The 15811-nt window shown below is 35.5% G+C and overlaps 1 protein-coding gene across 1 annotated transcript in view; it reads left to right on the forward strand.

Moving 5' to 3' along the window:
• Window positions 1-15811, forward strand: part of CCDC171 (coiled-coil domain containing 171) — a 160700-nt gene that overhangs the window by 72223 nt on the left and 72666 nt on the right. Inside the window, exons 17-21 of the mRNA XM_009328066.1 lie at window positions 24-389; window positions 1142-1258; window positions 6247-6473; window positions 7122-7304; window positions 8996-9181. Coding sequence (XP_009326341.1) covers window positions 24-389; window positions 1142-1258; window positions 6247-6473; window positions 7122-7304; window positions 8996-9181 — 1079 coding nt within the window. The remainder of the gene's footprint in view (window positions 1-23; window positions 390-1141; window positions 1259-6246; window positions 6474-7121; window positions 7305-8995; window positions 9182-15811) is intronic.

The raw sequence follows: 15811 nt of genomic DNA on the forward strand, positions 1-15811 counted from the left end.
GAACCTTTCCCCTCTCCTGGCAGCCTGTGCGCTATTGGCAGGTGCCCTGTATCCTCTCTGTGGCCGATTGTGTGCTCTGTCTTCGCAAAGAGACCTTCTCCAGGATCAGGTCAACATTTATGAATTAGTGAACCAGGAGATTAGGACCCTAGTTCATGCTCTCTCTGATGTAGAGGAAAAGAATCAAGACGAAGCAAAACCGAAGAAAAGAAAATTCAAAGGCCTGATTCGTGTATTCCGAAGAGGCGTGATTGCAGTTTTGGCAGCTAACAGACTTAAAGTTTTAGCCCAGTCTTCTAGTTCCCTCTTCTCCTGGGTAAATGGCTTCAAAGAAGGCATTGGAATTCTAGTTTGTATAGGAGACTCCAAAGGCAAGCGTAATCTGTCAAGTAAGCTAATTGGTTTCTTCTTTGATAAGTGTTATGTCAAATTATATGGTTAGTGAACAACAAATAGTAATGTTGTTATTAATAGAGTGTAAAGACAAATTTAGTGACATTTTGACAAATGTAATTTCTGGATTTGTGATTTCTGGATTTCTTGACAAATGTAATTTCCCCTAAAAAGAAATGCTTAGTCTGTTAAGCATTGAAAGAAAAGTTATAACTGCACACATGAACTAATACTGTCCGATATTCTTGACATTCGCACTACGGATTTCAGAACTAGGTACTACCACATCTTCTCTGTGGGAAATATCTTAATGTTCCTCAATGATTGACCATCAACATATTTTCTGAAAACATATTTCCTCTTCTTTTATTAATGAGTTTTAATATTTATTTCCTACTAAAAATGCAAAAAGTTGCTTTCTGGTTCAGGTAAAATATTCATATAGGATTTCTAAATTTATCTTTAGAGATTACGTAGTCTTCCTGTCCCTTTCTGTTACCAGACCAGCTCATGCTTTCCCCTACAAGGATAAATGGTATCAAAAATGTTTCCCAAACTATAAGGTCCATCCACTTTTCTGTTTCAGTAGTTCTGGACGCCTATTTAATGCAGTCTAAATTGTCCTGAAAGAAGAATTAGTTTGTGACTTATATACTTAGTTTTGGTCAATTTCTGAAAGAGCTGGAGATAGTAGTGTGCCTTATCTAAGTTATTCAATTTTATTGCTAGCTACAATTCTGTTTCACAGGTCATGAAGAGGAACAAATTCACTGTGTTGAAGCCCTCAGCTGGTTTACTAGTTCTAACCTCCTTGCTGCAATAATCAGTTCTGTCACTGAATTACAGGATGTTGTTAACAAAACAGGTAATTTTAAAAGTATATTCTTTTATATACTTTTATATATTTCTACTAAAGTAGAAGATTAAAAAAAAATAATAGGGTGGTTACATAATTTCCATTTTTAGGATTTTATCTAAACTATTCTGGATCAAATCTCTGGAGACCTGTATTGTTGGAACAGATTAATTTTCTTTAATTGGTGATATGATACTTCATTTCGGTATGTAGAGTCATGGAAACAGAAAGCTGGAGAGTGCTTCTAGAAAGCATATAAACAGTTTTGCCGGCTTTTTTGTGAGACAGAAAAAATATCTACACCACACCAATAGATATTTGGCTAACCTGTTCTTAAAAGCTTCCAATGAAGTAATATTTACAAGCTGCTTAGTTATCTTGTTCCACTGTTACAGTATTCGAAAAGTATTTTACTGAAGCTCAACCTCGTTTTTTTCCACAGAGAAAATCTACGTCATTTCTGTCTATTTGATCTGTGTATTTCTTAAGTGCAGGCCCTAAAACAGGCACATATTCAACCTGGGATGTTAACACTGCTGACTGAAAGGAAATAACTTCCTACTGTATTTTATATGGTACGAATCTAGAATTTCCAAATTGCTGGCATCTGGAAAACAATTGAATTTGATGGATACTATTTTCATCTGGTTTACTTGTATCTTGTGGTTTTTGAGAGAGAAATACAATGCTCTCAATTTACACAATGTATAGCAGTCCTTATTTTGTTCCCCTTTTAAGTATATGCTTAATTAGATTTGCGTCTAGATTCCCTAATTTTCTCAGTCTCTCCTCGTATAGAATTCTACTATGCCTATGGAAAATTTTAGTGCCAATCTTTGGAAATATCACCTCTTGATTCCCAGCTGTTAACTGTCTTCCTTAATTTCTTCGCAGCGAGGACTGATGCAAGATCTCACTTGGTTCCTCTGCATTGCTGTCATCCTTAGTTCTTTGGTAGCTGCTAGTTTCAAAGTCCCGATAATTCTGTCACAGAATGAAGGATATTAAAGGAAGGATAATTTATATAAATAAAAGGAAATAGCAGGACAGAGAGAAGGTGATATATTTCCCAGAAGCCCGAACAGTAAACTGGTACCAAAAGTCAGCCATTGAATCAAAAGTGTTTTTATTCAGTTTCAGGTGCTCTCTTCTTTGATCATCCTGTTTTCAGTAACTTAAATTTACAACCCTACAAAACGAAGTTTGAACTGTGTTTCAGGATATTTACAGGGTTTATACTGCAAGTGTCCCTGTGTATACAGTGCTGAGCAAGAACAGCAAATTGAAAAGGAGTCAAGAGAAACTTAACAGCAGCATCGATGTGCTGAAGTGACTAGTTAGAACACCCTAAACCTCATGATATTTTGCTGGTATTGAAGTACATGAGAATTCTGGTGCACGCTGTTTACTTGATGTCTCTGCACTCAACACAGTTTTGATTTTGAGAATTAGGAAGAGCCATGCTGAGAATGTTATGGCCACAGTCAGTCTGGTGATTCTTTCATAGCTTATCGCTATTGTAAGTAATTTTCACAGAACCTCAAGATCTAACTGCTCATGTATTACTTGGAATTCTGTTGCTCATGAGATCAAGTCTCCCAAGAACCTTTGGTTCAAAAAATAGTAATAAATAATTTAAAGTTGGATGTGACATTTCCAGAAGTATCAAAGTGATAAGGCTCTGAAGGAATATATTTGAAAGAAAGCTTGCATACTTAGGAAATTATTTTATGTTCTGTAAGTCTTATTTCAAATAGGATTTAAACCTTCAAACTGACTTAAGTGATTTTGAACTGTTTTTTTTAATGTAAATAAAAGGCATCTGCTCTCTTCAGATCTTGAAATAATGGCAGTTCCAGATTAGACTGCACATCACAGGAGAGAGTAGGCACAAGAAGGTGCTATACAGATCTACAATATGGAATGGTTCGGTGTCTTAAAAATTACTTTTAAAGGTGGCTAGGTTCTGAGGAACCATTTGAGGCAGTTGAAAGAAACCAAATCCAGATCACTCAGATAACACTGGAACTTTTGCGCTTGTACACTTTGGTGATTTGAGACACATGTTTTGAGCTGTTAGCTTTTTAAAAAAGTGTTTTTGGTTTGACATTCATGATCATTTCCCTTCACACTGTTCATTAGTTTCTTTCTCATTCCGGCATGTCTTGAAATGATCTCTTAGCTTCAATCTGAATACAAGTTCATTGAAGTGTTTGGGGTGTTTTTGTTTTGATTTGATTTATTTTTTTTGTAAGGTTAGTTTTGTAGGTTGGTTTGAACAGAATCTCTACTGTGATAAACCAGAGAAAGTAAAGGTGCCAAGCTTTTTGAATACAAATATGCTCAACTGTTACAAACACAAAGTTTTGGAAGCTTAGCATGAAAACTTTAGTCTTGTGTAGTACTGCTAAGTTCATCCTGCTGACTGTTCTATTTCACCAAAACAGAGTAAACAAGAATTCTGTCTTCATCTGTCAGTAAAGTAAGATTTGTCACTTTTCATTGTCTTTTTCTTAATTTGTTTAATGTAAGAATTAATTGCTCTTTGTGATATACCTGTATTTGTGTTAATAATTTCTTATACACATCACAGCGTACATCATTTAATGCTTTTGTTGTAATTCCTTGATCCTTCGTGGGCAGGTACTTAAAATGTATACATATTTTATATAAATGTATAAAAGTATACATTTATATACTTAAAATGTATATAAATATATACACCATATATTCTCTTGCCAATGATTATAGATACAGTTCCTTGTGGAATTGTATTATATTCTCATTTCGTCTTTCAAAGCAGTCAGTAACTTGCATCAACATATTTCTGTGTATTTCCTCCAAACTGCTCTTCATAAAAAAAAAAAAAATAAACAGAGATGATGGTTTGCCTTTTTTATTCCCCATCCCAAGAAAGTGCCTTAAGTTGTGGATGCTGAACTGTACTGAATAACAGGAATCCTGGTTATGAAGTGGAATGATCATTTCAAAATGCTACAACACAATTGCATGAACTGTTATTATTAATTTATTTTTAATACAGTTAAACTGGGGATTCTAGGCATAGGGAAAGGGGCTGCCATCCTAGGTACTGCACATATGGAGAAACACTGTGTTTTCTGGCAGGCAAACAATCTCATGTAAAATAAGATACCAGGTGGAAATACTAGGAAAAATGAAGGAACAGTAGCTCATTGAGAGTATCCTTATTTTGATATTTACCAAAAGTCAAAGGAGAGTTTTTTAGAAGGTTTGGTGTCATCTTACATGGAAGGCAATACGAATGTTCTAGTTTTAATTATTAGTTAATTTAACTAAACATTCAAACTAATGACTGCATCATGACTGGAGAAAAGAGATGGTCTTTGAAACTGAACGACAGGTAGGACAGGATAATCTGTGATAAAGAGTTAAAATTGTGAAGGTAGCTTCTCTTTTATGTGATCTCTAATAGAGAACCAACATACGGAAAAGAGAGGAGCCTTGGCCAAAGCAGACAGAGCATTACAATAGCAGTTTCTTCTGGGTATGAGAATAGTTTGGTGGTTTTTTGTTTGTTTGGTTTTTTTTTATTTCAAAGAATGTTTCATTAGTTGAAGTGCAAGAAAAAAATGCTGAATAAGATTTTTAGCTTTAAAGATGAATAGAAAGAGTGCTATTTTAGACATGAAGAAAAACAGATTTACCACTATCTGGGGCTATGGAGAGCATGTACTCAAAAATGGTACTCCAGTTAAGCACTGAATAATTGGAATGGTGGTATTTTGAAACCAAGCAGGAGAATGGCTCTGAAAAAAGAGTATTTGGCTTTATTATGTGCTTTTTTTTTGTTTGCTTACAGATAAATTTCATCTCATGTGTGTAAATGATAAATTGTCTATGATGAGAATTGTAATCTAAAAATACCAATAATCATGTTTCGTTTGCTTTGAACCTTTGGTTTTATCTGCACAATATCTAAAGAGAATTTTTTTAATTTAAAAAAGCTATGGTTATTTTTTTCTGTTTATACTCTTAAGTAAATATTTTAATTCACTGCAGCAACAGGAGATCTGCTGTACTACTGAATGTAAATAAGCTCTTCCATGCTTGTCATCTTACACTGATAGTATCATAAGACAAGTAATGACAGATTAAGACCTGCCTAGCAGAGGGAAAACTAAATTACAAGACTTTTATTAAGGCATAAATAAACCTATTAACTGTTATCTGGAATACCAATTAGTGGAAGGAGCACTGACAATTTTATTTATCAACATTAAACACAATTATTAATTACAGACCTGACGAATCTAGCAGTAAGCAGGACATGTTGGGTGTGCTGGGGCCTTAAGTCCATTATATGAGAAGGATGATTACCAAAATCCTGTGGGGAAATAAGTAATTGTAGCTGTAAAATTTTAATTGCCTTGGAATAAGGTAAATTATATTCTCTTGTCTCAGAATATAAATAGTATGGCATTAAGGTACCAAGCCTCACTAATTTTGAACAGCAAATGATTCAGACATCTATAGAGGGGAGGGAAGAGGAGTCAGGAAACCCTCAGAAATTTGCATTGTAAATATTACGATAAAGTGATTTACCATGTGCTATCACATCTGACATACTTGACCTGGCTTGTGTTTGCTTGCATCCGTCTTACATGTTTTCTGAATTACAAAATTAGAACACCCAAGAAAGACTTAAGAAAGTATAGTATTGGAGGAGAACATAAAAACAACTGGAAAATTATTCTTTGACAAACAAATCCTATTCTTTAGAATCCTATCCTACCTTTCCATCCAAAGATTGATAGGAGTAGAGTGCTCATTGTTAAATACAGAATTTGTCCCAGAGTCTCTCTGAGATATTTCTGTGAGTTCAATCTTCCACTCTTTAATGGAAATTTCTTACTGGGTATTTTAAAGAAGCTATTTGTCTTTGTTGCTTTTTTCCACTGAAAAGAAGGAAACTAATAACCTATTTGATGTTTCTTTGTTGTTGTTGTTTCTTAAAGATACAAAGCCCTGGCTTTCTGGACGCTTACTTGTAAGTGCAGCCAGGAACTCCTTTTCAAAACTTATGGACAAGCTGAATGTAATAATGGAGTCTGTTCCCCTAGACAGCAGCAGGAGCATTACTTATGTGGAGAAAGACTCCTTGGTACAGAGACTGGCTCATGGACTTCATAAAATAAATACCCAGGCCCTGGAAGCTGGATTGTGTGACAGACTACCCATTATGGTATGCATATGTATAGTGCTACTTCATGTAAACAGTAGGTTGACAGCATGAGTGTTACGGTGAAGCTCTCTTGATAGTACCATTAATTTTGTTTCAGATTGTTTATGAGTCATTACATTGAAGTCAACTATATAGAGAATTAGAAGTTGATTTGCAACGCGCAAAAGCGTTAGGGTGTGAATAGATCTTTTCTTTTATTGCCAAAGAATTTTAAGAAGATATTTGATGTCTCAAGAAAAATATTTTTTTGACGTTCTATCAAAATTGTATTTGCTTTATAAGAACAAACTTGCTTTTGGCTTTAACTAAATGTTAAGATTTTTTTTTCTTTTTTCTCCTGCTTACTGTTCATCTTTCAGAAAAGATAACCTTCTTCCCTTTAACCAAAATGAAAGGATAAACTCTTTCTCACATAATCTGTCTTCTGTTGTGGGCCTTACGTGAAAACAGGTACTTCCTTGAAAACAGAATTTTCAGTGACCCTCAACAGTAGGTGAAACAGGTTCACATTTTTGCACTCGTGTGTATTTTAGAGATGGAAGACAAAATGACAGCTTTGTCTAATTTGCTCGGGTATTAAGTGTGATTGATTTTATTGCTAAAATAGCACATTTTATAGCACATGAATTTCTTTCTGTTTACTAACAGAAAAGCATAGCATCCTTGCAGAAGCAAATATTTGAATTCACACAAAGACTTCATACAGCAGAGGTGGAACGCCGCTCACTGCGCCTAAAGCTTGCAGAATTCAAATGGAATTTCAGTGAGATGAAAAAAGAAGCTGACAAAGCCCAGAGCCTGCAAGAGCAATTAAATATGTTTAAGCAATCTGTAAGTGTATTTGATTTAGAGGAGACCGCTTACAAGAGATCCTCCTTTTTACACATTTTTTGATTTGTGTTCTTTTGAAAAACAAGTATAAAATCAATCTACTATTAACAGAATTTTCCAGAAAAAACTTGCCTTGTAAATGTCACTAAACTGTAAGTCAGATGTATTTAGAAGTATCTCCTTTCCACAGGAGTTTCTCTTTGATTTGTAGAATGAGGTATTCTGTGTAAATTACACATTTGGTCTTCAGCAACCCAGGTTTTCTTCCGTATGTTGAAAATGTTGGTGTGATTTATATACCCTAAAAGGATTTATAGATTTCACTTCAACGGAGTAAAGTCAGCTGGAATGAGGGTATCCAATAAGTGTGTTCATGAGAAGTTCATAAAGCATAATGTGGTGTTTTAAACTTCACATGGATATTGCTGAATATCATGATAGACATTTTACTGTATCTTTGAGTATGGGTTATATCCTGAGCTAGTCACTGCAAATTTTGGTGTGGCTGTTTCCTTGAAGGAGTAAGTTTATACAAGGAAGAAAAAAAAGCCCTCTTCTACATTCTCAGTAGCACATATGCACCAAATTCCTCTGACGCTTTGCTGTCGCAGATCGATTTACTTAAACACTATGGGTTCACTAACCTGTAAATAGCAGTGTCTGGCAGGAATCAGAAGAGACAACAAAAAGGTTACTTAACCACTTGAAGCCACAGTATAGCGAGTAATGGGCATGGTGTTTGAGGGATTGATGCCATTTTGTGGGCTGTCGGTTTGTTCCTTGTCTTACTTTTGGAACTGTGCCTTCAGTCCTTATTGGAAGGGAAGAAACTTGTCTTGCTTTAGCATACTGGAGGTTCACTGGGCGCCTTTCCTCCTATGCTTATTTTCTATAGGTTGCATTCAGAATAGAGCTCACATTTGAGCTGTCTGAGAAAGTGAATGGGTAAGGATTCTTATACGGGCTTTATAGGTGCACAGTACAACTGAAATAGTTGTATCCCAGAATAAGCAGCATTTTCTGTAGCTGTGCCCAGTGTTGATCCTGAGGCCTCAGTGTGTCCCAATCAAAGCACTTCCAAGCAGAGAATATTTAATAGATGGATTTCACATCCATTCTCCTTCCCGTTCCTAGCTGGTAAAATGGATTTTTTTTTTTACTCAAATGGATAAGGTTATATCTAATCATCTTCAGTTCTGTTCTTAATGGGTTTTATTCCCTTACAGTTCTGGAGCAGTTAGATTAAATTGTCACATTTTAGATTGTTGTTCAAATGTAGATGATGATTTTCCTTGAAGTATTTCTTTTTTCTGGAACATTTTGGGGAGGGGAGAAAGAGTCCAGGAAGACGTTTACAAGAGTTAATAAGATATGTACTGAAATGTGGGACATTGATCTGCATATTTCCTTCTAAATATTGATTCTTTACAACCTGGGGTGCTGATTTGCATAGAATAAAGCATGCATACTGTTTACAGCACCCTGAATGCTTTTTTAAAAAATACAGTGAATAAAGTTGTCTGCTGTTTTTTTGTTTGGTAACCTGTCTTCATGCTAAAAAACCTAAATATTCATCTTTAGCATGTTTTTGTTTTAGAATTTGATATGTTTGCAAGTGGAACTCTGAAAGTCAAGCATGTAAACAAGTGAATACAGTTACACAATCAAACACAATTTATTTCCCTTATCAGAAATTGATCACCCATGAGAGGTTTGAAAGTGCATGTGAAGAATTGAATAATGCATTACATCGGGAGCATCAGGCACAAGTGCTTTTGAATGAACAGGCGCAACAGCTACAGGAGTTAAATAATAAACTAGAATTGCACTCCAGTGAAGAAGCAGATAAAAACCAAGTCTTAAGTGAAACTGTGGAGGTAAGATGATTATCCTTCTGAAATAGGCACTAGAAATTTACCTTTTGGTGAATAAGCCAAATCTTGCAGTTCTTGTGCAAATAAAATTACAGGAGTAAATGCACACATACTACTCAGTCCATTGGAATTTTAGGGTACTCAGAAAACACTTTCAAAATGAAACTTCAAGATAAAAATTCCCTTTTCTGCTTTTGGGACTGCGTGGTGTACACCAGTATGTGTAATCTGTGAAGTGTCTGGATTTTACATGATGCATAAGAGACAGCAGTTCTTGCTATCGTGAGGTGTTTGCAGACTATAGGAAAAATGAAGGAAGAAATACAGGAATACTTTGATTTTTGATAGAGATCATAAGAATATTTTAAAACCTGGATTAGCTGTTTCCTGAATATAATCTTAGGGTAGGGAATGCATTTATCAGTTTGGAACATGCTAGGTGAGAGTAGAGAAAGATCCTTTTTCATCAGGATTTAGAATTTTCCCAGACATAAAACCAGCAATGAGGGGAAAAGATGTTATCAGAATCTCTGAAAGCAAATCAAGGATCAGAGAGAGAATAAGAGGCTTGAAACTAGGTGGATATCTAACATGGGAAAAGAAGGAACCTTGTGATGGCAGGCCAGTAACGTGTGGTGACCTGAACTCTGCAGCTTTTATTTATTTTTTATTTAAAGCAAGCTTTGCTGCTTCTGTCTGCTCTTCAGCCCTACTACTGTCTTTCCACCTCCCAGTATTCTTCTGTGAATTGATAGTTGAGCAAAAGAGACTGCTTCACTGGTATTTTGAGAAATAGAAGCACTTGTCATTCTGAGGAAGATTTAGGGAGGAAGTGATAAGAAATGTCAAGAGGCGGGGGGAGAACCAAAAAGATTCAAGCTACAAAACTAGTAGAAATGTCAGAAACCACTGTTGAAAATACAACAGTGAAGATGGATGTCAAGGAGGATGACTTGCGGCAGAGTTGAAGTTTGAAGTGATGTACAGTAGAGGAAGCTAAAGGATGTTGTTAAATTTATTAAGGAGGCATTTCATTAGCAGTATTATTTACTAAAAATACAGTACCTCACTAAGCGTGAAAGGCAATGACATTTCCAATTTACCTGTTGTGTTTTATGATTTTTTTCTCCCTCCCGGTCCCCTAACTTTGGGTGTGTCATTTCAATGTAAGAATAAACTAGTCTAATGTTTAAGTCAGGTTGCTTGTTAATACCGTGCTTTTTTTGTTTCAGATATAACTGCAGTATATATAAGCCATTAGGCTTGTGTTTGATTTCTTTGGGAAATATTTGATGCAAGATTTTTAAATGGATATTAGGATCATAAAGAAGGGAAGGAATAGAAGACAGCTGTTATTTGAAATCTTCATTAGGGTCTACTCTTTATACATTAATGCATGGTATTTCACCATGTTTTACTTTATATGTAAAACATACCTTTACACTTGTTCAGTGGAAATGAAACAAAACATCAATTGTAGGCATTTAAAATACAGGATAGAGTTTGAAACAAATCTATGACATGGATTATTTGATACTGAATTAGATTTCACAGCTTCTGTTTTTTATTAATTAAAGGCTAGATACAAATTTTTTGAGACAGCAGTGATCCTAAAATACATCCTAATTCTGCAACCCCCTAGCAGTTTTTTGCTACTAGAACAACTTGATTTAGTGTAAAATGCTTGATTATAGCTGAAAGCTGTAAAGATACAATACAATGTAATAATATAGCTGTTGTGATAGGACAGAGGCTAAGAAAGTTGACAAAATAAGCCTTAGAGCTGAAACTTACCACTTACAGTTACACCAATTTGGTTTTCTAAATGTATTACTCCATAATTCTTGATCCTTTCCATGGAGGAGTTTTGAACCAAATTTAAGTTGTAGGCTTGTTGCCATGTACTGTCCCTAAACTTCTGTTTAAATACCAGAAGGTTGATTGATGTCTCTTAATTCTTTCATGATGTTTACTACAATAGTTAGCACAAAACTGCATTGTGGTTGTAACGGCCTTTATCTGTGACTGCTATCAAGGAAGGAAACAAGATCAGTTGTGGTAGCATGGCAACACATGTTCATGATCTAGTGTTTCTTGATTTTTTTTTTCATCATACATATATGATTTTATAATGTCTACTTCCTAAATCATCATCTTGCCTTCAATTTTTATCATTGTTTTTTACAGTTCCAAACCTGTGCTGAATAAGTACTTCCTAAATTCAAGTAGCAGTCTAACACAAACTACTTTGATACCAAGGGGTAAAAGGACTTCTTTTTGTTTTAAACTCTACATGTTTGGTGTTCTAAAATTTAAGAAAAAGTCTCTCATAAGCTCCCCCCCCCCCCCCCCCCCCCGGGTTTACCACAATCCCACTTTATTCATGGCTTTATTCATGACAGACAGAAACAGTCTCTGCCTTTGCCCTGGCATTTTAGCTGACAGACCTTTTTCTCTTGGCTAATCGGTTTTTGTGACTTAAAATGTTTTTTTTTTTATAGCTCTTGTTTTGCAGTACAGTGGAGCAATCTCATCTCTGTAATAATCAACCCTGACCTTGTAAAATGGTGTTCTTACAATTGCGTAAGATTTTAAATAGTACTGAAGTACGGAAAAAAAGAACTGTCACACTGAAAAAATATAATAGAAAAAATATGCCTCCATCTTCATCTTAAACTACAAAATAATCTATCAGTCTAGACTAAGTATGTATAAAAAGTTGGAGAATGTGGTGGTGTACAAGTGATTTTGGATGGAATAGAGTGTCATGGGATAAAAAAAACTTGCTTTGAATTCTTTATTCATAGTTTTTAAACAGGTAAGAAGGGGAAAAATAAAATATTTGATACTTCTGCTTTTGATAACTTACTTTTAAACTTATTCACACTTCAGCAGCAATCAGTAAGGAGATATTTTGGTATTCACATACTTTCACGAAGTAGGCTTATTAAAGGAGTAATACTTAATTTCTTAGCTTTATCGGTTCAGATTTTAATCCTGTATATTTTTATCTTCTTAATGGCATATGCCATGGAGACATCCAAGGTAGCCAATTACATTCAAGGTCAGCTGGAACTAAGCAACTCTTTTACACCACTTTTTTCATTAGATGAGGTAAATCAGTAGCTCTGATTCCCCTGTCTTTGAAGAGAGACTTTTGCACAAATGCTAAACAGGCATCTGTAGCAGACATAATTTTCACTCCTTATACAGGCGTGTCTTATTTCTAGTAAAATACTTTTTCTTCCTGTTGACAGGCACTGTATGTATATTTACTTCTTTCTAGGTATGTTAGTACCTGTAATAAAAACAATATCTTTTTAAGGTTTAATTTGTGGAGCATGTCCTATAAATTGTTAATGAATAACTCTGTGTGCATTTCAAGTGCAATATATGTTAAGTCATGTAACGTGCTACTGATCTGCTTCAAAATAGTCTTCAATACATGTTTTAGGAGAAGATGATACCCTAAATTTTGGGTTTGTTTACTGAATTTAGTGAAGCTGCCATTGATTCATGACAGCATAAGTGAGAAATCTCATCCAAGTCTTTTGATAATACTCACAGAAAAATGTTTTCTGATGGGAAGGTTTGGAGTGTTTCTTTTCACTAGCTATTTACTTTAAATCATTATATGCATATTCTGTGTTCAGAAAGTGTAGTATCCTTTGCTAAACAGACACATCCAAATTAATTAGATTCTGATGGAGATTGGGATTTCTAGTTTGTTAGAAGTGGGTGTTTTCTCTGAGCAGGCTCTGTGTTCTTGGTGTGGATTTCAGGTGAAGGTGGTACATAATTTGCTGCTTTTTGTTGCTTTTTCTCTTCATACGTTTATAGCCACATATTTTCCCTGAAAAATCATTTCAATTATTTACACAATTTCTTTTATTAATACCATTGCACACACTTTCCAAGTCAGTTTTATAGTTGTCTGTTTCTACAAATGATGCAGTATTCTAACTTACAGAAAGGTTAAAAGGCGTCACTTACATGAAGAAGACGAAGTGATTTTCTTGCTTCTCAAATAGAACAGCAAAGATTACTGTCACTGTAAGAACAGAAATAAGTTTTGGATTTTTTTTTTTAAACTCTGACATCTTAAGTTGGAAGGACTGCTAGCATTTGGGTGCACTGAGGAATATTGTTGATTCCCAAAAACTTGTTTGTCACTTTGTCAAGAAACGGCATTTCTGTGCATCACCTGGTTAAATTAAAGGCTGTTCTTTAAAGAAAGCAGTACAGCTGATTACCATTAGCACCTAACTTAATAGAGAATTTGTATTAATCAAGTTTAGCATGTTAAAGAGAAACAAGCTCCCCTCTGAATAGGTTAGAAACTAAAATTCATAATTCATTAATTAATTTTTTTTTTAGTTTCCGTACTCTGTATGTTCTGAACACCTAAATAATTTATACAGTAGGTAAGAATGGATTAGCATTGCCATCTGCCCTATTCCTAGTCAAAAGAGGTCATATGTTTTCTTATTACAATAAATTACAGGTTAAACAGTTTTGTCATGTGTTTCTGTTTGTGTTAACACTATTTGTAAAATAAGTAAGCCTGCTCATTCTCCCTCCCTGTCACATAACTTCTACTACTGATAACTTCATAGATAGATAGTCTTCAAAGAGTTAGGTCAACTAAGGACTTGCTCTGGAGCTGGTCCTTTGTGCTTTCTTGTTTAAAGATTGCAACGCATTGTACACGGAATTTAGGTATATGGGAAGGGATAGTCTTCCTAGGCTTCGTTCTAGCAGCTGCTATCTTTACGTAATAGGGGAGACACACAGAGAGCATCCTGTTGTGGACTGGACCTGAGAGCTACCATTCACAGAAGGGAAGAGAAGATGACTGCGATGAAGTCTATTACTTCAGTCTGCACTTCAGATATCTAAACTTGAACTTCTCCTTAAATTTCTCTCTTCTGTGGTTTGTCCATGAAGTTCATTTGTTTTATTGTCTTACTGTCTACTTTATCTTATTTTTTTAAAATCACAAACTTGTGCATTAAATCTTCTCTTGGAGATAAATAATTGTACTCTATTCTGTTTAGCACTTTGAAAGCAGCTCTTTATGTTGTGGTGCACAGCTCTCTTTGCTTTGCTTCTCTGGTTAGCCTCTAAGATTCAGGGTCCAAGGGTTGCCCTGTTCTTTTTCCACTTTAGGGATCACCTCATTAGGAATATTGATCCCTATGTTTCCTCACTGAACTAACTTATTTCCAGCCAGGTTGTTAGGTCTGTGTATTTCCTTTGTTCTGTGCCTAGAACATTCATCAGTATCAGCATGAGTAGTCTGGAGGGACTGAGGTCAGTACATGGCCTTTAGAAAAGTATTGTATTTCCTCCATAGTCATCAATGAAGCAACCAAGCAACTAGCAACCAAGTTGTTGAAGGTCTGCCTTAACTTTTCTGAGTCAGGCTTTCTGGAAAATATGCAAGTAATGAGCAGAATAAGAAAAAGAATAAAGTTAAAATCTGTGGTTATGAACTAGTTATGTGTTTGCATTATCATGAAGTTCAATACCACAATTTAAATTTTTGCTGTATGAGTCACACAAACATAATTTAATTCAAAGCTCTTATTTTGAAAGGATATTGGCATTACCATTTTGTTACTGTTTCATTCCTCTGCAGTTCCTCTTTTGTCCAGTTTTGCAAGTTGAATGTTGGTAGTAGTTCATTGTAATTTGAGCAATGTTAAGATTTTACACTGGAATTTGAACACTTATTCATACCAGGTGAGCATTCTTTGTTATTTTTTAAATTATCCTACTACAAAGTATTTTATTGGTTAGTAGTAAGAATATTATTTGGCCTGTTTTTGTCAGGCAAATTCTTTACTATCTTTGTATAGTAAGAGCATAATAAAGTGATCTCCCAAATTGCTTCTACTTTATATTGAGAGAAGAGTGAAAGAAATTGTCAATTTATTACATTTATGTTCATAGAATCATAAAATAGCATCATAGAATCGTTTAGGTTGGAAAAAACCTTTAAGACCATCGAGTCCAACTGTTAACCTAGCACTGCCAAGTCCACCATTAAACCATGTCCCACCACATCTACACATCTTTTAAATACCTCCAGGGACGGTGACTTGACCACTTCCCTGGGCAGCCTGTTCCAGTGCTTGACAACCCTTTTGGTGAAGAAAATTTTCCTAATAGCCAATCTAAACCTCCCCTGGGGCAACTTGAGGCCATTTCCTCTTGTCCTATCACTTCCTACTTGGGAGGAGAGATTGACACCCACCTTACTACAACCTCCTTTCAGGCAGTTGTAGAGAGCAATAAAGTCGCTCCTCCATTTCTGCAGATTGAACAACCCCAGTTCCTTCAGCCACTCCTCATAAGACTTGTCCTGTAGACCCTTCACCAGCTTCGTTGCCCTTCTCTGGACACGCTCCAGCACCCCAATGTCTGTCTTGTAGTGAGAGGCCCAAAACTGAACACAGTATTCAAGGTGCGGCCTCACCAGTGCCGAGTACAGGTGGACAATCATTTCCCTAGTCCTGCTGGCCACAGTATTTCTGATGCAAGGCAGGATGCCATTGGCCTTCTTGGCCACCTGGGCACACTGCCGGCTCATATTCAGCCGGCTGTCGACCAACACCCCCAGGTCCTTTC

This window comes from Pygoscelis adeliae, unplaced genomic scaffold, assembly GCF_000699105.1.
Source record: "Pygoscelis adeliae isolate BGI_AS28 unplaced genomic scaffold, ASM69910v1 Scaffold45, whole genome shotgun sequence".
Taxonomy (NCBI): domain Eukaryota; kingdom Metazoa; phylum Chordata; class Aves; order Sphenisciformes; family Spheniscidae; genus Pygoscelis; species Pygoscelis adeliae.